The sequence below is a fragment of the Lepisosteus platostomus genome, chromosome 5 (genome assembly GCF_059453375.1).
Source record: "Lepisosteus platostomus isolate fLepPlt1 chromosome 5, fLepPlt1.hap1, whole genome shotgun sequence".
NCBI lineage: Eukaryota > Metazoa > Chordata > Actinopteri > Semionotiformes > Lepisosteidae > Lepisosteus > Lepisosteus platostomus.
This window is the reverse complement of record NC_142615.1, coordinates 57,073,638-57,100,508: the sequence shown is the minus strand read 5'-3', so window position 1 is coordinate 57,100,508 and position 26,871 is coordinate 57,073,638. Positions and strand designations below refer to the sequence as shown.

Genomic DNA, 26,871 nt, shown 5'->3' with positions numbered 1-26,871 from the left:
AAGATATATAAATCTTGCTTATCGGTGCAAAAGAAATACTGCCAGCTGGCAAGAAAATGACTGATTTTTTTCCTTAACCAAAAACGTGCATAGGGAGATGCAGAACAAAAATCCACTTTTCGTTGGAAAAGAAGGTTGTGGAAGGGCAAAAAAAAATGAATCTGTTCCGTTACGAACGGCGAATGTCACAGGTGATTCACTCCTCTTGACTAGGTGGCGCTAGGAGGTGCAGTGAAGTTTATATCCGGCTGCAGAAACTCCTCTTTCTCAGCTCCGCTTCTCGATTGTTTTGAAGTCGCGGCTGCCCTAACGAATGACGTCATTATACTGCGCGACACTGCATATATTTCTCACACGTGTGGGTGACTGAATCATTTACTTTAAAGAAAGTTGTTGTGTTTCTTTAAAATAACTTCAGGTTCTGAATACATAACGTTTTGTCGGCATGTTTATGCTTGAACAGAGCACAGCCCTGACAACAGGATCTGTGAAGAATAAAAAATAAGTTCTGTTTAAACTTCGGAAGTCAGCCTTTGTTTCTGACCGACTCTGAAGAAGGATGGCGGAGTGCTTGTTAAATCTGCAAACCCAGCTTGACTCTTTCATGCAGGTTTTGCTCAAATCGATCGTGTATGAAGTGTCAGAAGTTTTGGGAAACAGGATGTCTGACTCCGAGAACGAGTTTCAAGACAAACTCCTCAGCGTCTCCCAGATCCTGGTGAGACGGGCCGTGTTTAAAATCACACAGTGTGTGGAGGACAGTGTCGGGAGTGAAATGGCGCAGCTGAAGAAGGAAAACGAGAGCCTGAAGTGGAGATTGCAGCTGTGGGAGAAGGAGTCGGGAGCAGGAGGAGATCAGGGACAGACAGATCAGGGTACCCAGACGCTTCCCTGTGAAGTAACTGCAGGAATAAAAGAAGAAATGGACACGAAACTGGAGCTGTCAGGTCAGTGTGGTGACTTGTATGAAGTCAGAGTGTGTGTGTGTTAAAAAACAGTGTCTATAACTAACTCAATGGTGAGATTTTTTTAAATAAATTTTATTTTAAAGAAAACATCTCACAAGAGTTAACATTCTCGTTATTTAGCAAACTATCAAACTGTCATAAAAACTTTCCTCACTGGTGAGAACATAGTGCAGAGATGCAGAGTGAAGTGGGAAAGACTTGTGTGATGTAGCAACGGGAATCTTTACTGGAAACTGAACTGTTTTGTCCGGTTACCTCGTTCACATTCAACAATTTTTCCACTGAATCAATTTGTAATCCAACGTCATTATGAAACAACATTTATAAATGAACAAGTAATAGGTTTATTCCATGCTGACAAAAACACAACGTTTCGGCCGTGGAGCCGTGTTTTTTCTCTCTTCTTTTTTTCAGCATAGAATAAACCTGTTTCTTGTTCCTTTGCAGCCTATACATGCTGAGGCAGCTACCCACCTGAACATTTATAAGTATTGTATTTAAGTTGTATTGGTCTAAATTTTTATAAGTATACTAATGATTGTGTATATAAACATATATTGGTTTAAGTTTTACTGTCGTCCAGGGTCTGTCTGTATTGAGTCCTCTTGAATATTAATCCAGTGTGTCTATATTAACCCCTCTCTTTCTCAATGCAGTGTTAATGTACTGTAGTGTCCAGAAAGTGTCTGTATCAACCTCTCACTCAGTGCAGTGTTAATGACCTGTTGTGTGCAGTCAGTGTCTGTATTAACTCCTCTCTCAGTGCAGTGGTAAGATGCTCTAAGTTACAGTTTGACCATGTCTGTATGTCTCAGTCTAGTGTTCATGTACTGTAGTGTCCAGTCAATCAATGTGTCTGTATTCACCTCTCTCTCTCAGTACAGTGTTAATTTACTGTTATGTCCAGTCAGTGTGTCTGTATTAATCCCTCTCTCAGTGCAGTGTTAATGTACTGGAGTGTCCAGTCAGTGTGTCTGTAATAACCCCTCTCTCTCAGTACAGTGTTAATGCACTGTAGTGTCCAGTCAGTCAGTGTGTCTGTATAACCCCTCTTTCAGTGCAGTGTTAATGCACTGGAGTGTCCAGTCAGTGTGTGTGTATGAACCCCTCTCTTTCAGTGCAGTGTTCATATACTGGAGTGTCCAGTCAGTGTGTGTGTATTAACCCCTCTCTCTCAGTGCAGTGTTAATATTCTCTAGTGTCCAGTCAGCATGACTGTATTAACCTCTGTTTCGGTGCATTGTTAATGTGCTGTAGTGTCCAGTCAATGTGTCTGTATTAACCCCCCCTCTCTCTCTCAGTGGAGTGTTAATGTAAATGTAATGTAATTGTGATATTATTACAGAAGTCTTACTTTTTACATGGTAGTTAGGTTTCTGATTAAGATAAATCAGAACATGCCCTTATACCCACTTATTCCGCTATGTTTAAACAACCCAAATTGATTGTGAGTGTATTGTATGCGTGTGTGTAGTTTAAAGCTTTTAAGATCACATGGCCTCAGCTATCACTACTATGCTGATGATACTCAAATATACACCCATACCAAACCTGATGCAGATGTGGCTGTCTCTATTCTATTTATTTGTATCCCTGATATAAAAACTTGGGTGACTCAAAATTTCCTTCATTTAACTGTGACAAGACTGAAATCATGCTTATTGGCACCACCCATCAACTTTGTACAACCAATGTATAACTCTATCTGTAGATGGTCTTGTACTTGAGCTTCAGTCTAAATTGAAAAACTTGTGGATGATATTTGACGTTTGACCCACATGTGCAGCATGTTGTCAGAACATCTTTCATTCACCTCATAAATATTGCTCGACTACGCCTTATGTTATCACTAACTGTGGCTGAAAAGTGTTGTCTAATCTTGAATCGACTACTGTAACGCTCTACTCTCTGGGGATTCTAAATCCACATTGAACAAACTTCAGTATGTCCAAAATTCAGCAGCCAGCATACTGACCAGGTCTAGTGCAAGTGTTCACATTACTCCTATCCTGTAGTCCATGCACTGGCTTCCTGTCAAGATTCATATCGACTTAAAAATCCTCCTGCTCACCTATAAGACTGCAAGTCTTGGCTTGGCACCTCCATACTGGTCTGATATTATCACCCTACTCCCTACCTTGCAATCTTAGCTCTTCTAATTGTGTTCAACTATTTTTCCCCCCAGTCTGTCTACACTCTATGGGTGACATGGCCTTCTCCTGTTTTGCCCCAAGCTCTGGAATTCTCTCCCCAAGGTATCAGAGAGTCACCTTCTCTAAACTCCAAATCCAGACTCAAAACCTTTTTCTACAGAAGAGTCTTTATTTAACTGTTCTGTACCCCTCTCTTCCTACTGTACTTAGTACCACTGTCTACTGTCTACTGTCTCCTCTAACTGTGTATTCTCATCGTGCTAATTTTGTGTATTTTTTGTTGTTGGCCTTCTGTAAAATGCTTTGATTAGCCACCTCTAAAGGTATGAAACTATAAAATAAAGTTTATTCTTATGAAGGTCTTGTCTTGTATTTACAGGCTCAGAGGCCAGTGTTCTCTCTGACGCTGGGGAAAGGGCTCCTCTTGAACAGCAGCACAGTGAGGAGGAGTGGGGCTCCAGTCTGATGCAGAAGACAGAGCTCCCTGCCTCAGAAGGGAAAGAGGCACTTAGTGAGCAGCACACAGAGAGCAGACAGAGTGTCAAGGATCTGGACTCTGTGCCCATGATGAAGACAGAGCCTGAGAGTGAGACACCTGGGCTCTTAGTATGTGATGATTTTACAGAGAAGATGAATAATCTGGACACAACCAATATTACACAAGGTTGTAATGAACTGGGCTGTGTCTCTGTACAAGAGCACAGTGAAGAACTGGATGCTTTAAATCTTACAGAGCAGGATATGGATCCCAAGTTGATTGACCCTGCAGAGCAGCAGACTGATGTACCTGGTAAAGAGAACTGTACTGAGATACAGCACACAGAGGAGAGTCAGTACAGGGAGGAGCAACAGCAGCTCCTACAGGGCTTGATAATAATTAGGCCTTGTTTTGTTCAAGTCGAAAGACTGTCATTGCAGAGTCTGAAACAGTCATATGATCCCTTAGTATCTGAATGCTTTACACACAGGTTTAATAATCTGGTTACTGAGAAAATTGTTGAAAGTTTTAATGAACTAGAGAGTATGTCTGTTCTTGGGCAAAGAGAGGAACAACTGAATGAACTGGATGGTTTTAGTCTCAGAGAGCTGGAGAAGGAGCCCCAGATGATTCACACGGCTGAGCAGCACACTGAGGGACACTATGGAGAAAACAAATCTCAGTTTCAGCACACAGAGCAAGACCATTCCATGGAGCATTTGCAGAATAAGAGACCCCAGCACGATCAGGGGATGAAGAAGAATCACTCAAGGCCTTGCTCAGATGGAGTGGACAAACTGCCATTAAGGCACAGGGAGAAGCAGCCTTTCTGTCAGTCTAGCATTTCACAACCCTACCAGCACCTTCACACAGGAGAGAGACCTTTCAGCTGTAGTCATTGTGGGAAGAGTTTTAGTCAGTCAAGTAACTTAATAGCCCACCTGCGCATTCACACAGGAGAGAAACCATTCAGCTGCAGTCAGTGTGGGAAGAGTTTTAGTCAATCAAGTAACTTAAAAACCCACCAGCGCATTCACGCAGAAGAGAGACCGTTCAGCTGCAGTCAGTGTGGGAAGAGCTTTATTTGGTCAGGTGACTTAATAGCCCACCAGCGCATTCACACAGGAGAGAGACCGTTCAGCTGCAGTCAGTGTGGGAAGAGTTTTAGTCGGTCAAGTAACTTGATAGTCCACCAGCACTTTCACACAGGAGAGAAACCATTCAGCTGCAGTCAGTGTGGGAAGGGTTTTATTCAGATAAGCGCCTTAGAATCACACCAGCACATTCACACAGGAGAGAGACCATTCAGCTGCAGTCAGTGTTGGAAGAGTTTTAGTCGGTCAAGTAGCTTAAAAACCCACCAGCGCATTCACACAGGAGAGAGACCGTTCAGCTGCAGTCAGTGTGGGAAGAGTTTTAGTCAGTCAAGTAGCTTAATAGCCCACCAGCGCATTCACACAGGAGAGAGACCATTCAGCTGCAGTCAGTGTGGGAGGAGTTTTAGTTGCTCAAGTGACTTAAAAACCCACCAGCGCATTCACTCAGGAGAAAGACCGTTGTAGCGGCAAGGTTTATTAAAATACAGGAATTAAGTTTGCTGCTCCCTTGCCAGTCTCTCTCTCCCTCATCTCAAGTGGTGCTTGATACAGAGAGGCCATTCCATTTGGTTCACATTTAAGGTGTTTTTCTAGCTGATAGAGTGTTCTGATAAGGAACAACTCCCAATTTTGAGTCCCATCAGCCACCCTAATGAATGGTCATCTCTGGTGCAGATTCCAAGGGAGAGTCTCATCCCAAGTGGTTTACAACCCCAAGGTCAGAGTTCATGGTTAATCATCCTCTCACGAGACACCAATAACTGTAGGGTTTTGTGCATTTCCTGGGACAATTGTTAATTGTAGCAGTAAGTCACAAAATGATTCTCAAATGCCCATGGATCTTTCAACCAATGAGCGACCGTAGTTCCTCCAGGTAAACCTCCAGCTCCTCCTGGACATCTTCAGACTCAGCTCAGACAGTCACGTAACGGCCAGTTTGTCCCAGTGCCAGGACTTTTCCTTGTTCTAAGAGTTGAGAACGGAGGTTGCCAGCGTGTAACCAAAGGATCCACCTGAGGTTAGCCCAGCAGCATGCCTCGTGAACCCACTGTGAACGCTCACCTGATCAACGAGTGAACTACTTTTGGAACTGTGGACAGCTGAATATCAGTATTCAGGACTCGCGCTACATCGGGAACGAACCGGTCTTCTTCCTGTCTAAAGAGTGTGACTTGCTCAGATCTGCAGTCACTTTTCTGTGTGCAAACTCTGCTAGTTTCAGCCAACACTAACTAGCCGGTCTTCAGAGAGCATCAGCAGCGCACCGCAGCAGAAATCTCTCCCTCCTTCTCCTTCTCTCACGTCAAACCAGCACTGCCTCAATGCCAGTTGATATCAATTTAATTCCTATGAGTTATGTACTTGCTTTAGAGTATTTAGTGTAGAAGTTGTAACCAAGTTCATTTACGAAACGGTCTAAATGAATGATATACTGAATGTATGTCCCTCTTAGTATTTGTAACTCTTCGTGATTGAATGTATACCTTTTGTATTCTGCTAACCCTCACTATAAGATCTGTTATGTTCAAATGCACATTTTATGCATTAATAAATGTATTCTCTTGTATTAGTATCCGAGTGTGTGTGTTGCTGAGTATCCCGCTGGGACGGTCTTCTAATAGCCATCAAAGAATCATTTTCTGACTTAATGCTACAATTAATAATTGTGCCTGTAAATGCACAAACCCCTACATTTACTGGAGCCTCGTGAGAGGATGCCTATAAGCTCCTCCAGTCAGGACAGGAGGCTCTACTGTATACAGAGAGGGGTGGGAGGGGGGAACAAGCTGATACCCTGGCTTCTCTCCAGACACAGCTGGATGAACTCCTCCAGTTGGGATATGTGGCTCTACTGTACACAGAGGGGGGAACAAGCCGATACCCAGGCTTCTCTCCAGACACACCTGGATGAGCTCCTCCAGTCAGGACAGGAGGATCTACTGTACACAGAGAGGGGTGGGAGAAGGGAACAAGCTGATACCCTGGCTTCTCTATAGACACAGCTGAATGAGCTTCTCCAGTCAGGACGGGAGGCTCTACTCTACACAGAGAGAGGTGAAAGGGGGGAACAAACTTCCCAGCCCTGTTGTTGAAATTGATACCCTGGTTTCTCTCCAGACACAGCTGGATGAGCTTCTCCAGTCAGGACAGGAGGATCTACTGTACACAGAGAGGGGTGGAAGGGGGGAACAAGCTGATAACCTGGCTTCTCTCCAGACACAGCTGGATGAGCTCCTCCAGTCATGACAAGAGGCTCTACTGTATACATAGAGGGGTGGGAGGGGGGAACAAGCTCCCCACGTCCGTTGTTGAAGCCGATACCCTGGTTTCTCTCCAGACACTGCTCGATGAGCTCCTCCAGTCAGGACAGGTGGCTCTACTGTACACAGAGAGGGGTGGGAGAGGGTAACAAGCTGATACCCTGGCTTCCCAGTGGGCAGTGATTCGTCAAATATACTTATATATCACAGCGATAATATAGCTATGCATATATATACATTGCCGCGATGTATAATCAATGTTGAATTGCAACTGTAAAATTGACGACATTAATAAATGCATATATATAACGTCAAAAACACATCTAACACAGTGCCAAAGGCTTTTTATACATTGTTTGTGCTGCATCTAGGAGTATATGACAATCTGCATAGTGTACGAAGTAAATTATTTTCGCAGTAATTAATTTATTTACACAGCTTTGCATACAAAGGTTTTGTGGAGGGTCTTGCCCCTTGCCTGAAAAAAAAAAATGTTTGAGTGCCTATAGATTTTCTATTTTTATTTTCTTAAGAAAAGTTGATACCATTTCCTGGACAGGCCGGTGCCCAGGGAAAAATCTGTAGGGGGGCGTCTGAAATTTTGAGGGGGGGTGATATTACGGTTGAAACGGAGCTGTACGGTGCAGCTACCCAAATGAAATCTGGCAGCTATGCCATTGATTAGTGCTTCATGACAGAAGATAACGACTAGCGATCTGGTATTTTCCATGAAGTTCAATTTCACATTTTTTGTCACTCTCGCAGTTTGGATTGCCTGGAGCGAAAAGTACCACAAGCGTTCATTTTTGCAGCTACATCAATGGAGGTTCTGAAATGTTAAGAAAAAATAGTTGTAAAACCCAACAGAAAGCACAGACTGCTATAACTAGTCCTAGTTATATAATGATTTTAAGTATAATGATAAACTACTGCAAGGAATCGGTCCACCTGAGCAAACAGGATCGTAATGTTGACACTCACTAACGACACTGATATGTGCTGTTCCTGGACGGAGAGTCCTCCTGCACATCAAACAATCCGACTGTTAGTGTCAATTAGTGTTGTCTGACCATTTACAAAGTACAACTATTTTTTTAGGGCGCAAGTTAAGTTAAGTAAATCCTTTTGCCCAAAACTGAAGGGGCGACACTCCTCCCTCCCCCCGTGACTCCAGGCCTGTCCCCATCCTATTCCATAATGTCATTATATATAACACCTTACAACAGTGACCGATCCTTACTAACTGCATGCGTTAAAATTGCACATCAGGGGGGCACCTAAACGCGATGTATTATCAATGTTAAATTTCAACCATAATATCGACAACATTAATAAACGCATACGTTGAGAAAATATCTAACCCAGCATATTTTCTGGTTATATACCACAATGCATTGCTAGTATTCGTTGGTCACCATTTTGGAGACGTTTTTCAATCGTAGAAGATTGAAGTATTTATCCGCAAATATCTCAACAATCCTCTTTTGACGAGTAAGTATAAATAATAATAATACTATCTGAATACATACAGATCTTACTTAATATTATTTTGATTAAAATAGTACATGAATAAGCAAAAAATGGCACATAAAAATAGTGTGAATGGGGAAGATGACACAAAATCGTTTTGCTGTTTCTTACATTGTTACATTGGGTCTGTTTCCTTTTCTTTCCAGCATTAAATAGCAAATCGTTACAAAAGCACCAGCTAATGTCCAATAGTGTTTTTTTTCAAATTACATTTAAAGGCTTCACACACTTTTTAATGAAACAAAAGTGTCCTGAAACTCCCTAACTTTCAGGTTTGTTTGAACCTGTAATAAAAAAAGAGATCTAAAACTTCTAGAGTTCCATTCTCTGATGTAGCTGTCTCTAAAGTCAGACATGATGTTTAGCAGATGTGAACTTTTCCTTCTCTTTTGTGTTCAAGGGTATTCGCTGCGTGAGCTCCTCACTGCGTGTCCTGAACAGCTCTATTTTGTTTAGATTATCTATGTGGTGTACAGATAGAACTCAACTGCATGGTGAGAATTCCGGGTTCAGTATCAGCAGAACCTGAAAAACTTATAGCTGACCTAGTGATTTGAACATACAGCCTTCTGATCTGGAGTCAGACACGCTACCGTTGCACCAGGAGGTCACAACAAGCAGCTACTTTTAATCTCCCAAAGGAGAAAAAACAGCGTCGCGATTTTTTAAATTTTTTATTTCATTCTCTCCTGTGAGGAGCACCGCTCTTCTGAAGAGTGTCTCTTTTTCCCAGAACACATTTTATTCTTCCTGCACAGCTCTTGTGTAGGTGTTGTTCTCAATAACAGATCCAGAAACATTGACCCCATGGTGCATCAGTAGCACGGCTGTCTCTAAATCCAGACGTTAAGTTTTCAAAGTATATCGGAGTCAATTGATACTGATCAGGTTCTGCTGCTGCTGAGCCCGCAGCCTTCACCAAAAGGTCCAATCCCCAAGTCTGCTGACCTTACGATGTCCATCCCTTCTCGTCAAAACTCGTATTTTCACAGGGTACCCTTCAGAAATCGCAGTACAGAATGAAAAAACTCCAGTAGATCTCAGCCGCAGTTGGTGAGTTTCCTTTAAAAACAAATTAATCTCCCGAAATTTTACGGAGTGTATCACTTTCACTGAGACCGAGAAGTGTTAAGCTGTATAATGAGTCTTGTGGCTCGGTTGTTAACCAAAAGGGTGGTGGGTTGAGCCCTCCCAGGGACGCTATGAGCCTTTTAATGATCACACCCTCCTCACTTAATTTCTCCACCAGTCTTGTACCACAATCAAATACAGAGCCCGTAGGGGGCAGTAGGCTTGTATATATAGCTCACTGTGTATATAATGTAGAAGCAGAGATTAGTTTATCATCTGCATGTTGCAGAGCCTTATGCAACTCGTACCAACAGCTAGGGTTTGATCCCTGCACGGGCTATTAGTTGAAAAACCATTGTAAATGACATGTAACAGATTTATCCAGCGTGCTTTTATGTTTCACACTAAATTGAGATCTTGAAACCAAAATAATTAGAAATATGGAACACAACCGTTGTTCCCCAAGAAGGAAAGCTATTTTACACTGATGTCACTCCTTTTTATTTAACCCAGATTGTGAAGACAACACCACCCTAACAAAGGAAAATGTTACACAAAAGTTTGAAAGCACACTCTGAACCTATCTGTATATTTGATTTCCGTGATCTGTTCAAGGCTGCTTAGTGCTTCGCAAGCAAATCATTTCAGGGAAGAAACTCAGTTTAGTGAACTACTTTTGTGTTTTCACTCATTGAATTTGATCTTTGTACTCTCTTTGCATTCTCAGCAATAATATTTCAAAGTTACAGTTCGGATTTATTGGAAAACTTCACAAGCATTATGAGGTTAGGACTGTAAAATAGTTTTTTAATATCTTGGTATATTTACCTTCATTTTAATATAGATATAACCATAAATGTTGTTAAGCATATTGTACTTTTGTCGTACTTTTTAAAACATTTTAGCTGAGGACCCACGGTGACTATTATATGATACATGCAAGACATCTGAAAACGAAGATGTAATTACAATAAAATTAACAATTAACAGAAAACCACAATTTGTATATTATTCCTCGATATCGATGATCAGTTGAATGATTTGAAGAAACTATCAAAGAAACAGCAGCAATAGCAGATGATTTTGGTTTTTAACCCATCTTTACACCACAATAATCCATTTGTCCTTGAAAAAAGAAAAAACAGGCATGTTTTATCATTATCCTCCTCTTCTTGATTCAAAAGAAACGTATACATTTGATTGCTTCTGTAGTATTTTGGATTTTCTTACAAAGATTTCACGAAGTATTGCCAGCATCTATATTTAGCGTTCGGTGGTGATAACACTGCTGATATTGATTGAGTAAAAATCTATGATGTATTGACAGCTTTATCTGAAGCGAAAAGTCCTCGAACGCCACTTATGAAGTGTTGGGATTCATACCAAGAAATACTCTTTGCTTTCCCACCCAAAATACTGCTATTGCATTACACAGTATATGAACATTACCAGTTTTGGTAGCTTCTGGGTGCGATTTTCCAAAACTGAAACTAATTACAAAATTATTTAAGATGAACCATGTCCAAAAATTGTAAATCATGACTAATATTAATATCAACTGAAATTACTACAGAAAAAAAAGATTTAACCGAAATATTCATAAGGCTATGCAAGCCTAAAACGTACAACAATTAATTTCATATAACTTTTATTTTTTATTTTTTTTAGAAGTGGACTCACACACCTGAAGACGCTAACGTTTCTCTCCGTTAGAGTGTGTGAATAACAGTTTAACCCAAAATGTTTGTAATTGTGATTTTGTTAAAATGCATCTATCTATCTAATCGTCTATCAGCAGTAAGAAATTATTAAGAAATAAGAATATTTTTTATTTCATAAACTGTAAGACGTGAAGAGAGTTTACAGTTCGCATCCTTCACTTTGTCTTTTAACTTAAGCTTTCAGGATTTAAGCCCGTGTGCTTGTGTTTTGTGTTGAAAACGGTTGTGTTTCTTGAATCTCTTGTAATCATCAAAAGTCATTGCTTAGTCCTTCAGTTTTTTCTCGAGTTGTACCATGGATGTTTTATATGATCCATACTTTTCATGCTCTTTTGAATTTTCCTTCACTTATGGAAAAAGTTCAAGGTCTTCTTGTCGCTGTGCTCCACATCTAGACGAGAGCACCTGTAATAGTACAGGACACACAGTAAGGAGTTCGTGCAGCTTTCAGTTTAGTGCGGAGTCCAGAGGGAGGACTCGCTCGCTGAATGATCTCTCAAGAAATCCTGGGTGAGATTCAAGAGGTGGCTTCTTCAACAGCCATGACAAGTCTGAAGACTTTCTGCTGAATTTCCTGAATATGACGTTAAATTAGTTCAAATAATTTGGTAGTTAACACAACTAAATGCTTTGGAGGTATATTTAAAACAGCAGAGCAAGACTTCAAGCACTTCGAGTATGCATGAAATTAATTGTGTAAACCTGGATCTATATGAACAAGAGTTCTCTTGTTCATAATATCTTTGTATATTTGTTAATTGACTATATTGAGTATATCTGTTATATTTTTTAATGGGATAGGACTGTACACTGGTGGTTCCCAAGGGAAAACAGGGTTATTGAGCCAGCCATTGGACATTCAGAGATTATATGTTGTGTGGGCAAATGTAACCATGTGCGAAAGTAAAAAAATCCTCTTAGATGATCAAACAATAAGTTGGGTGGGTGAACACCTCTATGCTCTAACAATCCTCTTAGATGAAGCGCTACAGATGCAGCCACTGAAAGTGTATTCGACTTACCCGTATAGTACTCCTGACACAAATGTAGCCTCTACATCAGACAGAAAAGGTAATGTGTTCGCTTAATCGTGTGAAGGATCTCCTTGTGAATCTGTCTCATTCATCAATGGAAATAGAAGCCATTAGAATACGATACATGTTCACCTTCAACCGTGCAGCTGCCGGATGTGATTGTTTTGGGACTATTTGCAATGAGTATCGCATTAGTAGGTGTGTGTCCTTAAAATTGTAAGGGACATTCAGTTATATACAAACGGGACAGAGACAAAGTAATAATCCTATTTTAACGTGTCCTGCATTTTAACTTACTGAACAGATAAATTGAAATGTTCTGAATCAGAGCCCCTGCAGTTCGTGCAAATTAGAACCACAACCAATACCCCTGAGTCCTGAGCACCACACTGAGCACACGTACAGCTGGGCTCTGACTTGTTCAGCACGACTACTTGTTGCAGTTGAGCTCAGAGCTGGAGATTATCTCCATATTCTACCACACTAACTAGTCCTAAACGTAGAACACAGTACACACTTTTTAAAAAACAATTTAAAATATTACACAAAGGCTGTAAAGCACACTCTGAATCGATCCGAATATTTGATTTCCGCGATCTGTTTAGGCAACAAAAGGCAACGTGCCGCTTTTCCAGTAAAGCATTTCTCACTTTTGTGAACTTCTGGTGCTTTTAACACACCAACCTATGTACCTCGTCAGGATGGCCGAGTGGTCTAAGGTGCCAGACTCAAGAACTCCTGTCTTCTCATTGCTTGGCTGTTCTGGGGTTTCCCAAAAACGATGAATCTTAGAGACTAACGAGCAACTTCACGATGTACGTACGAGCTACTTTTTCGTGGGTTTCCCAAAACCCCTCTTAATCGATCATTTAACGAGCGAGTATAAAGTACTTCTTTGTTAACCCCGCCCCTGAAGTCGCTTAGCAAAAAGCATCACAAGTCGATTGACAAACAATCGATTGACAATACTTTCATTATATGGTGTTGGTTTTGGTCCTTCAGTGTGATGAAATAAAGTTGTGAAAAGGAATATGAAGTAAACATGACATAATTTAACAAACATTTAAGCGAAAGCGTTATAGATAGGCACAAAATGGGACCCTTATTGTTTCTAAGAGAAAATAAAATAAATGACTGACATGCCGTAAAAGAAAACCAAGTTTAACTGTGTGAACAGTGTATGCGTCCTGCACAACGTCTTTGATTTAAAGCAATATTTTTTGTCACGCTGCCATCGTTAGGAATCACAGTGTTTCAAGAGAAAATACTGTTGTTATTTAAAGTTGTTGGGTGTGTTGGGACTCCTTTTTAATTGGTCTTATTAACGTGACATCTGGAAAAATTAACTACTAAGCTTGGCACATGTCACTCAACAAATACAAGACCTATAATCAAATTTAAAAACAAGTAGGTCTAAGCTTTACCGTAAACAATCAAGACAGAACATAAAACGGCATTCGAACTTAAAATATTGTATCGACCGCGGGTTTCGGTACGGAATGGAGCAGGCGTGGGACTCAGGGAATGGGGTTGAACAACACATTTAATAACTCAAATCGGGAAAGGTACACACACAGGGACAGGGGTTACAGCGCTGCACCTACACTAACATACACACACACGAAGGGAAGAGACTGTATCTTAGCCTCCGTCCCACTATATACAGTCCGGTAGTCCCCAGGTGCCATTTTCAGCCCGCCCTGCGTGGCGCTACATTGTAATGTTACATGTTTTATGTTCTTTATGGAATTTAAATACAATTTAAACCCCATCAAAAGTAATAAAAGTGTGAGTATTATTAAAACATTTGACTTATGAATATGAAATTTACCCAAGATGACTAATAAATTCATAACTGTATAAATAAATGTTATTTTTTCGAATTTACTCTTACATAGTACAACAAAATATCAAAATCCTTAATATAAACACTTAGTAATCCATATTTCCAGAGAATTCCCATGACGTGAATTGAATGTGCTCTGTCTGGCGATCTCTGTCACTAAGGTTGGTGCAAGAGGTAGCCAGGTTTAAGAAGCACTTAGTGATTAACGAGTGGGTCGGGGAGCACGCATATTACGAAGGATTTAACGTTCTACTTTAGTTACGATAGGTTTTGGGAAACACTCGTAAATCAATGATCGATCTTAAGAGCGAGTTTACGATGTTCTTAGCGCTAAGATGCTTTTGGGAAACTCACCCCTGGTCTCTGAATAGAGGCATGGGTTCAAATCTCACTCCTGACAGTCGCTCCCTTTTCCCTCTCTTGCATTTGTCCCGTCTTGTTGTGCTCGCTAACAACGACAGGAAGAGGAAAACGGTGAAACCGGTTTGTGGGCACATGATGTGCAGGGAAATGCTTCGTGAACACTAACACGTTATTAGCAGAAAATCAAATGGGCTTCGATTTCTGCCTTAAGAACTGTTTGGGGTGCCTGTAATCGAGTAAAGATTCACGGCATGGTATGCATTCAAAGGAAAAAGACCGAAATATAAATCCAGAAGAAGATTTCATAAAACATATTGTTGTCCTTGCGGTTTCTCCTGTATTTAATTAAATGTGGCATTGTGAAATCAACCTGTAGCCCTACGGAATGCAGAGTGACAACGACAGGAGCAGAGAGGATTATATCAGAGCTCGAACAGGGAGTTCGAAAATATAGGCAGATCGATTTATAGAACATTTGATTTAAACTTTCCTATCTGCTCGGCCTTAGTGAAGTATTTGTAGCTGTATTTCATCTTCTGTCTATTTCTATACTTTACAGTAGATAGTGTTTAGCCAGAGACGAGAGATACAAACGCTATACCCCCACAGCAGCTGCCGATTCCGATAACCTTAACTAAAGCAGAAAGATCAGTTTCTGCTCGAGATAGACGTTTTCTGAATTGTAAATCTCCAACACGGACTGGAAACGCTTTGTGTCCGGACTCAGTGGTTATATAAGAAAAGACTCAGAGAGCTGCAGGCGCGGCTCATTGCTCTGCGCTCCCCGTGAGGAATGCGCGCGTCCTCCCTCCCCAGTGGGCAAAAGACGTATAATATACGTCTATTAAACGCATACCATGTGGTCTACAATTCGTCTAGAATGAAATTCTAATATACGTCTAAAGTTATACGTCAATTATACGTCTATGTTTAGACGTTCATTATACATACATGGTTGGAGTTCTATTATACGGATAAATTTAGAGGACTATTATACATATATGGTTGGAGTTCCAGATAACTTTAGAGGTCTATTATACGGAAAACTTTAGAGGACTATTATACGTATATGGTTAGAGGTCTATTATACGTATATGGTTAGAGGTCTATTATACGTATAACTTTAGAGGTCTATTATACGTATATGGTTAGAGGTCTATTATACGGATAACTTTAGACGTCTATTATACGTATATGGTTAGAGGTCTATTATACGGATAACATTAGAGGTCTATTATACGTATATGGGTAGAGGTCTTTTATACATCAAAGATAAGTTTTATATGTGTAGAAACAAGTAAACCAAGCCAATGATTAGGTTTAGAAATTTATTCTGAAAATACACATTCACACCTGAAACATATGTATTTCAAATTATACATTGTATACAATCAATCAACAATCAACATATGGGCAATAATCATAAAAAACACAACTAGTCTTAAACTTCAGCTACAAATTCTGGCAACATGGCAATATACAGTATAGTAATGACAAACACAAAACTAATTACATTAACACACTAACTCAAAACCACATTTTGATTCAAATATACATTTTAAAATGTACAACTTCTATATTTCCAAGAAAAAAAAATATTAACACGATTTTTGTCCACTATTTGCAAACCCTGTCTAATTGTCCTAACAGTTAGAACCAAAAACCTATTATTTTCAGAGTCCAGATCTCCTGGCCCCCTGCCTTGCATATGCATTCTTCAAGTAACACATTGCGTGCTCCTTTATTTCTTTTTCTGTTGATGTAGGGTGGGACTTCAGCACCGCAGCTAGGAGAAAATTATATAATATTACTTCCCAAATAAATGATGATTAATATCTTCTTTAGTATAATCTAAAAAATGAACGGTTTACTAAGCTCAAAGCTGAAATAAATGTATAAAATTTGGCTTGCATCATAGCAGTTGAGCAATAAAGTCTGTCCTAATTAAAGAGTACCCAAAGTTTGAAAGTACAACATAGAATAAGAATAAGAGAAACGGCAAAACGATTTTGTGTCATCTTCCCCATTCACACTATTTTATGTGCCATTTTTTTGCTTATTCACGTACTATTTTAATCAAATTAATATTAAGAAAGATCTGTACATATTCAGATAGTATTATTATTGTTCATACTTACTCGTCAAAAGAGGATTGCTGAGATATTTGCGGATATACTTCTACGTTTGAAAAAGGTGTCCAAAATGGTGACCAACGAATACTAGCAATGCATTGTGGTATATAACCGGAAAATATGCTGGGTTCGATATTTTCTCAACGTATGCGTTTATTAATGTTGTCGATATTATGGTTGAAATTTAACATTGATAATACATCGCAGCTATGTGCCCCCTGCTATGAGCTGATGTGCAATTTTAACGCATGCAGTTAGTAAGGATCGGTCACTGTTGTATGGTATAATATATAATGACATTATGGAATAGGATGGGGACAGGCCTTGCATCACGGGGGGAGGGGGGAATGTTGCCCCTTCAGTTTTGGGCAAAAAGATTTACCTAACTTAATTTGCGCCCTAAAAAAAATAGTTGTACTTTGTCAATGGTCAGACAACACTAAATGACACGAACAGTCACTCAGTCTGTTTGATGGGCAGGAGGGCTATCCGTCCAGGAACTGCACATATCAGTGTCGTTATTGAGTGTCAACATTACGATCCTGTTTGCTCAGGTGGACCGATTCCTTGCAGTAGTTTATCATTATACTTAAAATCGTTATATAACTAGGACTAGTTATAGCAGTCTGTGCTTTCTGTTGGTTTTACAACATTTTTTTCTTAACGATTCAGAACGTCCATGTAGCTGCAAAAATGAACGCTTATGGTACTTTTCGCTCCAGGCAATACAAACCGTGAGAGTGACGAAAAATGTGAAACTGAACTTCATCGCAAATACCAGATTGCTAGTCGTTATCTTCTATCATGAAGCACTAATCAATGGCATAGCTGCGAGATTTCATTTGGGTAGCTGCACCGTACAGATCCGTTTCAACCGAAATATCACTCCCCCCTCAGAATTTCAGACTCCCCCCTACAGATTTTTCCCGGGCACCACGCACTGATGGGGGACGGGGTGTCCAGGAAATGGTATCAACTTTTGTCAAGAAAATAAAAATAGAAACTCTATAGGCACTCAAACATTTTACTGTTTTTTTTCAGGCAGGTGGCAAGACCCCCTCAGCAAAACCCTTGTATGCCAAGCTGTGGGCATTGATTCGTCGAATATACGTATATTTACGGCGAAATTACGTCTATACGTATATATACGTCTCCTCGACGTATAATCAACGTCTAATTGCAACCGTAAAATCGACGACATGAATAAACGCATATATAACGTCGAAAACACATCTAACACAGTGCCTGAGTCTTTTTACTGTATGTATCGTGTGTGCCGCAACTAGGAGTATACGGCACTCTGCACAGTGCACGAAGTAAATTATTTTCGCAGTAATTAATTGACATGTGTATAATAAATATAGTAAATATAATAAATTAATTACTGCGAAAATATTTTACTTTGTGCACAGTGCAGAGTGCCGTATACTCCTAGTTGCGGCACACACGATACATACAGTAAAAAGCCTCAGGCACTGTGTTAGATGTGTTTTCGACGTTATATATGCGTTTATTCATGTCGTCGATTTTACGGTTGCAATTCGACGTTGATTATACGTCGAGGCGACGTATATATACGTATAGACGTAATTTCGCCGTAAATATACGTATATTTGACAAATCAATGCCCACTGTGTCCTTTATTACCTTCATACACTCCTCTCAAACCACAGCAAACTCCCGGAATATTTCGGTGAACACATACTTTATTTCCGAGATCACAGGCAGAAACAATAAACACGATGAAAACAGGAAGGTATTATGATAGTAGGGGGAAATGCACAAAAATACATTTCCTAATATCCAATAAAATCTAGTCACGTTTTGATGCTATTCTGATGTATCTGAATAGTTTTGGCACAGTTGTTACAGCAAGGAGACACATACACTTTTTTTATTTCATTTGAGCTGTAGTTTTGATTCCATTTGGAAAAACTGCACTCACCAGAAGCTGAAATGGGTCGTGTTTACATAATGCATAATGTAATAGCAACGTTTGGAGTTTAATCTTGCTACGAGTCCTTTCCTGTTATAGGAGGTGTTTTAGGACTTTTTTAGCTCAGATAAAGCTATCAATTCATCTTACAGTTCTACTACATCAGTATTAGCAACGTTATCTTTACCTAGCACTAAATGTAGCTTTAAATAAGAGTACATTTTAAAACATATGTTAAAATAAATGGTATTCCATATATTGTTACTTTGTGGTATTTAGAATGTTTATCTGAGGATGCAAGGGAAAGTATTATACCTTGCGAAACATCCAAGACAAAGGTAAAAGAGGCTCATATTTTAATAAACTTTTTGATCAAAAGAAAACCACAATCTGTATGGTATCATCTTCAATATCCCAAGAAGTTCAGTTGAAAGATTTGAAGAAACTCTCCAAGAAGCAACTGCAGTAGCAGAGTTTTGATTTGAACCGATGTTTGCAGCTCAAAAGTCCTCGAAACAAGCAAAGACAGGGATGTTTTGAGTGTCACCATGATCCTCTTCTCAATCCAAAAGAAAGGTTTTCTATGATCCTGATCCCACTAGCAAAAGAGTCAATTTCTGCCTGCACTGATATCCCTTCAAACGTTTTGTAAGATCTCTGGTAGAATATACAGTAGAATCCAGGTCTATTTCTTCTACTAAAAGAGACTATGGGAGTGAGTATTTTGATGTTGAACTGGGATTTAAATAGACAGAAACACTACACTACATTGGGCTACGCGTATGACAAAACGTATGCGTTTTGAGTTGACCTTTCCATAGCTCAGTTGCTACAGCGTAAAACTGTTTCAAAGAGCAGCGGGCGATTGTTATATCGCTGTTTTGAATCCGGCTCGAAGGATGGTGTTTTCTTGTTCCTTAATTAAAAAGTGAAAATAGTGAATTTGTCTTTCACTTTGACGTTCACCGAAAGCTCAGTAAACAGAGAAGCAGAGGCTCCTGTTCTGAATTCTCTTCACATCTAATTGTCTTGTTTTGGCCTTTAAAATGCGCTCTGTTGACTGTTCACTCTTCCTAACACAATTAAAGACCTGCAGAAAAAGTTCACTATCGGGAGTTTAATTCAGTGGTAGCGCGCACGTACTATATGAAGCTTCGTTTTCATTCGCCGGCGTCTCCACTCTGGATGTTCCTATCTCTACAGGAAAGATATTGCTGCTCCCAACACAATATACTGCAGCCAAATCTGATAGTGATATTGTCAGTGATTGTGGGCCATGTGTTCCTGCTGTCAGACTACTATGTCATGTTTATCCACAGCTAGAAACATTACTGCTGTAGCACTAGCAATAAATAGGCACAGTTGATAAAGCATGAATCTCTTAATCTCAGAACTGTGGGTTCAGCCCCCACATTGGGTTGCTCTGTGTAAATTTCCCCCCCAATCCTCCTAGCATGACCTGATGGCGTAACAGTGATACCCAGTGCCTTATGACCTTTGCGGAATTCAGCTTTCTTTCCACTTGATTCAGATTTTGATCTGAAATCATCGACCGAACAAGAGTTTGTCTAAATTGTGGGAGATCTGCTCAGAAGCATTAAACACTTCAGCATTTACTTTTCGAATACCACACTTTGTCAAAACACTGCCGCTTCTTAAGCTAATAAGAAACGGTTTTTGATCACGCATTGTATTGTTAATGCTTATATTCAAAAAAATAAATTCACATAATGGAATTTGGATGGAACAAAGTAGTCCAGCCCCTTTACAACATTACATACCCACTGATTAGAGTTTAAAACTACAGGAGCAGGGGTAACAATAATAGCAACAGAGTTTGGCATTTCTCATTTCTTATGCAGAAACATCGTATCGGAATGAGCTGCCTTAGATAAAAGAGGAATTGCGGCTTCAGATCATTTTTACAGAGCATTGTGTTGTTCTGTTCATGCCGACTACACGCTTTAAATTTATGTCATTTACTGCAAGCGTTGCTTTTCCAGGTTTTTCTGAAATTCCTCGCATTTGAGCCAGCACTAAAATATTTCATTCAGGTTCGCCGAATACATCGTGGAAACGGTATTTCCAACGGAATGCTGTCACACATGAAACTGTTTTGTTATTCGGCTCTGAGGTTTGAAAATGAAAATGAAACGGGGGTTACTTCATAGGCTTGAAAGAAGTCCAAGCAGCATAAAAACCTGCGAATTCTCACAAATTGCATTGTGCTGCACCTTTCCTCTGCTGTTTTTATAATTGAGGTTTCAACATTTGAATGCATACCTTACTGCTGCTAATCACATTCACGTGCTCATGAAGCTTTTTCCTGTCCATTATGTTCTTGCTAAGCAGTTTCTCCGTTTTCCTCCTGTTGTGATTGTCAGCGAGTACAAGAAGACTGAAACAGTGTAAAGACAGGTAAAAAAAGACAGGGTAAAATGCCTGACTGTCGGGAGTGGGATTTTAACCCGTGCCTGTATTTGGAGAGCGGAGCACAAAGCTTAAAAGACACAAATCTATAAATTTTCTATTTTAAACCACTCGACTATCCTGAAGAAACACATGCTGAATGCACCAGTTGAATCCGATTTTCCTTAACTTTAGGACAATTGACACGACTGGACGAACACAATTTGTGGCATTTAGCATGACATAGTCTTGCAGGCAGGCAATGTTCTGTCCCATTACTTATATTATTTTATCGTTTACTTGTTTATAAAAACACGGTCTTCTCGTTCCTAAGTCAGATTTTTAGTGCTTTCGAACGTTACTTTCAACCTAGACTGACAGCTCACCCGATCTGTTTGTGATCAGACTGTGGAGTGGGGGCTGTACCAAACGCACGTTCCTTCCTAATGCTGAGGCGATCATTCGGAAGATGGGTGTGAAGAAACACAGGCTTTGTCGACTAAAAAACAGGGCAGGATATGCAAGAACACTAATCACTGGCAACAGTTACATTCTCTTACTATAGAGACTCCTACATTGCAAGTTTTTTAAAGACTCTGTAACTCAAGGAAAGTAGTGACAAATGAAACAGGCACAGGTGTGGTTTGAACCCACAAACGTTGGTTTATAAGACCAACACCTTACCACTTGGCCACCGCACCCAAATAATGTTGTTCAAATTATTCTTTTCTGAATCTGGTTTACATCTGGAGGCAGCAACAAAAAAAAAAGGGATTCTTAACAAGGAGATACGCTGCAGCGGTGTGATTCCAAGAGATGCCCCCGAAAAGACTGGAGCTTTAATCCAGCTCTTTAAGCGTTCGGCCGCAATACTCTCGAAAGCGGCTCTTCAGCTCTTGTTGTCTGACCTAGTAGTCTTATGATGCGTAGAAGCGACTGCAACTTCATTTTCTGAGATGCATTCTCTCACGTGGTGAAACCTCGACTTCTTTGGCATCTCTGGATATAGTTCTTCTGTAGAGCAGGCTTTCACACCTCTGCTTATAGCGCCCTTGAAGTAATTTTATTTTTATAGAAAGACGCATTCCAAAACGATATCTCCTGCTTAAGAAATGCTTTATGCGGTGTGTTTGATTAAACGGACAGTTTTCTAATTGTAGAATGCACATCTGTGCAGCAATTGTACTGGATTTGACTGGGATTTTGAAGTACTTCTTGCAAAGGTATTTAGACTTTCATGAACCTATAATAAAAAAACAAACCTGAAACTCCCTAGCTTCCAATCTCTGATGTTACTGTCCTGAAACTCAGACGTGATGTTCTGCAGACATGCAGTGTCCCTTTGCTCTTGTTGTTTTCAAAATGACCTCCGTTCTCGGGCGCAGTTGAAGTGGAACTGGCCTGACTGCACAGGAAAGTACGGAATGATAAAATGTTTCTACGGCTAAAAATGCCCCTTTAGACACTCGTCACATCTCTGTGAAGAACGGGCAGGTAGAGAGGTTTTACAGATGCTCATGATGTTTCGCACGGGGTGTTACCTGTTGTAGTGTCTCCCCAGTGGGCAAAAGATGTAAAATATATGTCTATTAAATGCATACCTTAGAAGTATAAATGTGGTCCGTAATTTGTCTAGAATGAAATTCTAATATACGTATATCATTATACGTCAATTACACGTCTATGATTATTTGTCCATTATATATAAATGGTTGGAGTTTTAATATACGGATCAATTTGCCACTAACATGGCGCCATAATTCAAGATGGCGCCATGTTAGTGGCAGCCTGCTACAGCAGCTCCGTGTCTTTTTGTTGTCTTTTTGTTTCTTTCAGTTAGTTAATGCTAGTGTGTTAGTGTTTTTTCTTCATACCTTTGCCGGCAACTAGATTTGCGATCACAACATGATGGATACTAGGAAGCTGAGAAACTTTTTCTTGTTTTTTCTGATACTCGGACCTCTGTGGCTATCGAGTTGCAATGCCGATAGCCACAGAGGCATTGTCTACACGCGGGACCAGCTGATCGCGCTAGCGCGTCCGGCTCTACTCACTGGAGAGAAGCCATCGGTGCCGGAGGAGCTGAGGAGGAGAAGCCGAGGCTGTAGGGCTGGTGCGACGCGAAAGGCGAAGAGAAGGAGATTTAAACCCTACCTTCCTTCGATCATCATGGGAAATGTGCGGTCCTTAGCGAACAAGATGGACGAACTGGGAGCATTGGTGAGAAGCCAGAGGGAGTATCGTGAATGCAGTATCATGTGTTTCACCGAGACGTGGCTGCAGGAACTTATTCCGGACTCGAACGTTACCATCGGCGGCTTTCAGACGGTGCGGGCGGACAGAAATACCGAAAGCGGTAAGAGGAAAGGAGGGGGGCTCGCGGTGCTTGTAAACAACAGATGGTGTAATCCTGGACATATTCATGTTAAGGAGCGCGTCTGTAACCCGGACATTGAACTGGTAGCCGTAGGACTGCGTCCGTACTATCTGCCGCGGGAGTTTACATGCGCCATCTTTGTTGTTGTTTACATTCCACCTACGGCAAATGCAGAGGTAGCGTGTGACGTCATAAACACAGTCACAGCCAGGCTACAAACAAAGCACCCAAGCGCTTTTATAGCTATTTCAGGAGACTTTAACCACGTATCTATTTCCACCACTCTGCCTACTTTCCACCAGTTTGTTAAGTGCCCGACCAGGGAAAACAAAACACTGGACTTATTATATGCCAATGCTAAGGATGCATATAGTTCCACAGCCCTTCCCCCCCTTGGCAGATCAGATCACAACCTTGTCTTGCTTACACCACTATACAAGCCTATTGTCCAGCGCCAACCTGTGACCATGAGGACCGTGAGGAGATGGTCTCAGGAGGCTATGGAGGATCTACGTGGTGCTTTGGAGGCCACCAACTGGGATGTGCTGTGCGAACCACATGGGGAGGACATAGACAGCATGGTGGACTGTGTCACTGACTATATTAACTTCTGCGTAGACAACACCATCCCCACCAAAGACGTACACTGCTTTTCAAATAACAAACCCTGGATCACCAGCGACCTGAAGGCTCTTCTGAATGACAAGAAGAGAGCCTTTAGGAGGGGAGATAAGGAAGAGGTCAAGCGTGTACAGAGGGAGCTAAAGCAGAAGTTAAGAGAGAGCAAGGATGCCTACAGGAGGAAGGTAGAGGACAAGCTGCAAAGGAATAGGGTGAGAGATGTATGGAGCAGCATGAGAGAGATCACTGGCTTCAAACAGGCTGGGGTTGCAACAGAAGGGAACCTGGAGATGGCCAACAAGTTGAACCAGTTCTTTAACAGGTTTGATTCTGGGTCCTCTGTGGCGCAACACCCATCCCCCCACAGCCACACGCTCCCTAACCCTTCACAGCTGCAACTGCCCAACACCTCCTCCATCCCCCCACAAACATGGCCGCCTACAGCTACAACCCCCGACGGCTGCTCACCCACCCATCCCCCACAGCTGCCACTCTCCAACACCTCCGCCATTAACACCTCCGGCACTGAAAGCACTATGAGCATCATCCCCCGGGCCAGGCTGACCATCACAGCTGACCAGGTGAAGAAGGAGCTGAAGAGGCTGCACGGGGGTAAGGCCACAGGACCAGATAACATCTGTCCCAGAGTTCTGAGGGCCTGTGCTGATCAGCTGAGCGGAGTGCTCCAGCGACTGTTCAACCTGAGCCTGCGCTTGGAGAGAGTCCCGGTGCTCTGGAAGACATCATGCCTGGTCCCGGTACCAAAGAAAGGGCGCCCCTCTGTCCTCAACGACTACAGACAAGTTGCACTGACTTCTCACATCATGAAGACACTGGAGAGGCTGGTCTTATCCCACCTGAGACCCATGGTCAGCTCATCACTGGACACCCTACAGTTTGCCTACCAGCCCAGTGTTGGTGTGGAGGATGCGATCATCTACATGCTGCAAAGGGCCTACTCACACCTGGACAGGGCTGGCAACACTGTAAGGATCATGTTTTTCGACTTCTCCAGTGCCTTCAATACCATCCAGCCCTTACTTCTAAGGAGGAAGCTGGAGGAGATGCAAGTCGATGCCTCCATGACCTCGTGGATCACTGACTACCTGACGGGCAGACCACAGTCTGTGAGACTTCAGAACTGCGTGTCTGAACTGGTAGTGAGTAACACAGGGGCACCTCAAGGGACAGTTCTTTCTCCATTCCTCTTCACCCTCTATACTTCGGACTTTAAGTACAACTCAAAGTCATGCCACCTGCAAAAGTTCTCAGATGACTCTGCAATTGTGCGATGTATCAAGGGTGAGCAGGAGGAGGAGTACAGAGGACTGGTCAGCAGCTTTGTGGAGTGGTGTGGGGTGAACCACTTGGAACTGAATGTTACAAAGACAAAGGAACTGGTGGTAGATTTCAGGAGGAAAAAGGTCAAATCTACTCCTGTCTACATCCATGGGAGTGGCGTGGAGATGGTGGACTCGTACAAGTACCTGGGAGTGCACATCGACGATAGACTGGAATGGTCTAAGAACATCGAGGCCATCTATAAGAACGGACAGAGCCGACTTTACTTCTTGAGGAGGCTCAGGTCCTTCAATGTGTGTAGTAAGATGCTACACATGTTTTATCAGTCGGTGGTAGCGAGTGCCATTTTCTACGCAGTGGTGTGCTGGGGCTCTGGGATTAGAGATTAGAGAGTAGATTCCAAAAGGCTGAACAAGCTCATCAGGAGAGCGAGCTCTGTCATTGGGTCTGACCTGGACCCCTTGGAGGTAGTGGCTGAGAGAATGATGTCCAAACTGGAGGCCATCATGGACAACTTCTCCCATCCCCTCTATGACAGGCTTGCAGGAATGAAGAGCACGTTCAGCAATAGACTGATTCATCCACGGTGCGACAGGGAGCGCTACAGGAGGTCATTCTTGCCGTCTGCCATAAGACTGTACAACGCATCCACCTTGCGTCTTGGCAGAGGCAACAGCGACAGTGACCTGTTTCTGGACTAAACGCATATACACATATACTGCTACATCTGTTCTCTTTCTTTTTCTTTTTCTTTTTCCCGTTTACAACCACTTTTGTGCAATATATGCCAGGGACCTCTGCAATACATTTATATTTATATTTATATCTATGGTTACATCTATATTTATATTCATACGTGTGATACAATTTTCTGTGTACTGTTCTGTTCTAGTTTCCTCTTGTGTGTCCGGACTGTGAGTAACTCTTGTATTGTATTGTATGTATTGTACTATTAGTATATAATTCGTTACACTGTGGCTGTGTTGTGTGTGTTAAGCTGCTGTTGCACTGCAATTTCCCTCACGGGATCAATAAAGTATCTATCTATCTAATTTAGCGGACTATTATACATATATGGTTGGAGTTCTATTATACAATTAACTATAGAGAACTATTATACACATATGGATAGAGATCTATTATACATCAAAGATAGGTTTTATAGGCATAGAAACAAGTAAATCAAGCCAATGATTTGGTTTAGAAATGTATCCTGAAAATATACAATCATTCACACCTGAAAAATATCTAGTTCAAATTATAGTACATTATGTACAGATGCAGCCATTCAAAATGGGTGAGGTATTTCGCGGCATACTGCGACACGCCCACCGGGGTATCACGCAGTTCACGTGTGTCACGTGACTAACTATCCGGCGTCGCCTTGTAAAACCGCCAGGGGGAGCTTAACCTCTCATGTACAGCATTTGAGCCTTTAATTTTGAACTGTGTATTACAGCATGTTAATCATCAGTCATTAAAATGTTGGTATATTTTATGAAAGCAAGATTGCTCAGTTGGACAAAAGTACACAACCTACCTTTATCAGAAATATTTGTGCATCAAAGCCTT

At 41.2% G+C, this 26,871-nt stretch overlaps 1 protein-coding gene and 1 non-coding gene across 2 annotated transcripts; one reads left to right on the top strand and one right to left on the bottom strand.

Moving 5' to 3' along the window:
• The first annotated feature begins 341 nt into the window (after window positions 1–341).
• Window positions 342–6,269, top strand: LOC148669964 (uncharacterized). Its single transcript, XM_088632439.1, has 2 exons — window positions 342–947; window positions 3,501–6,269. The coding sequence occupies exons 1-2, from the start codon at window positions 560–562 to the stop codon at window positions 5,159–5,161; spliced, it is 2,049 nt and encodes a 682-aa protein (XP_088488565.1). The 5' UTR covers window positions 342–559; the 3' UTR covers window positions 5,162–6,269.
• Window positions 6,270–21,628: 15,359 nt separating this feature from the next.
• On the bottom strand, window positions 21,629–21,700 carry trnai-uau (transfer RNA isoleucine (anticodon UAU)). Its single transcript has one exon. It is a non-coding gene; the product is annotated as a tRNA-Ile (tRNA).
• Window positions 21,701–26,871: the final 5,171 nt, after the last annotated feature.

Excerpts from the sequence above, each read along its gene's own strand:
- LOC148669964 (XM_088632439.1), top strand. The coding sequence starts at position 560 with ATGGCGGAGTGCTTGTTAAATCTGCAAACCCAGCTTGACTCTTTCATG. Across the intron at positions 948-3,500 it reads CACGAAACTGGAGCTGTCAG|GCTCAGAGGCCAGTGTTCTC; the intron begins GTCAGTGTGGTG and ends TTGTATTTACAG.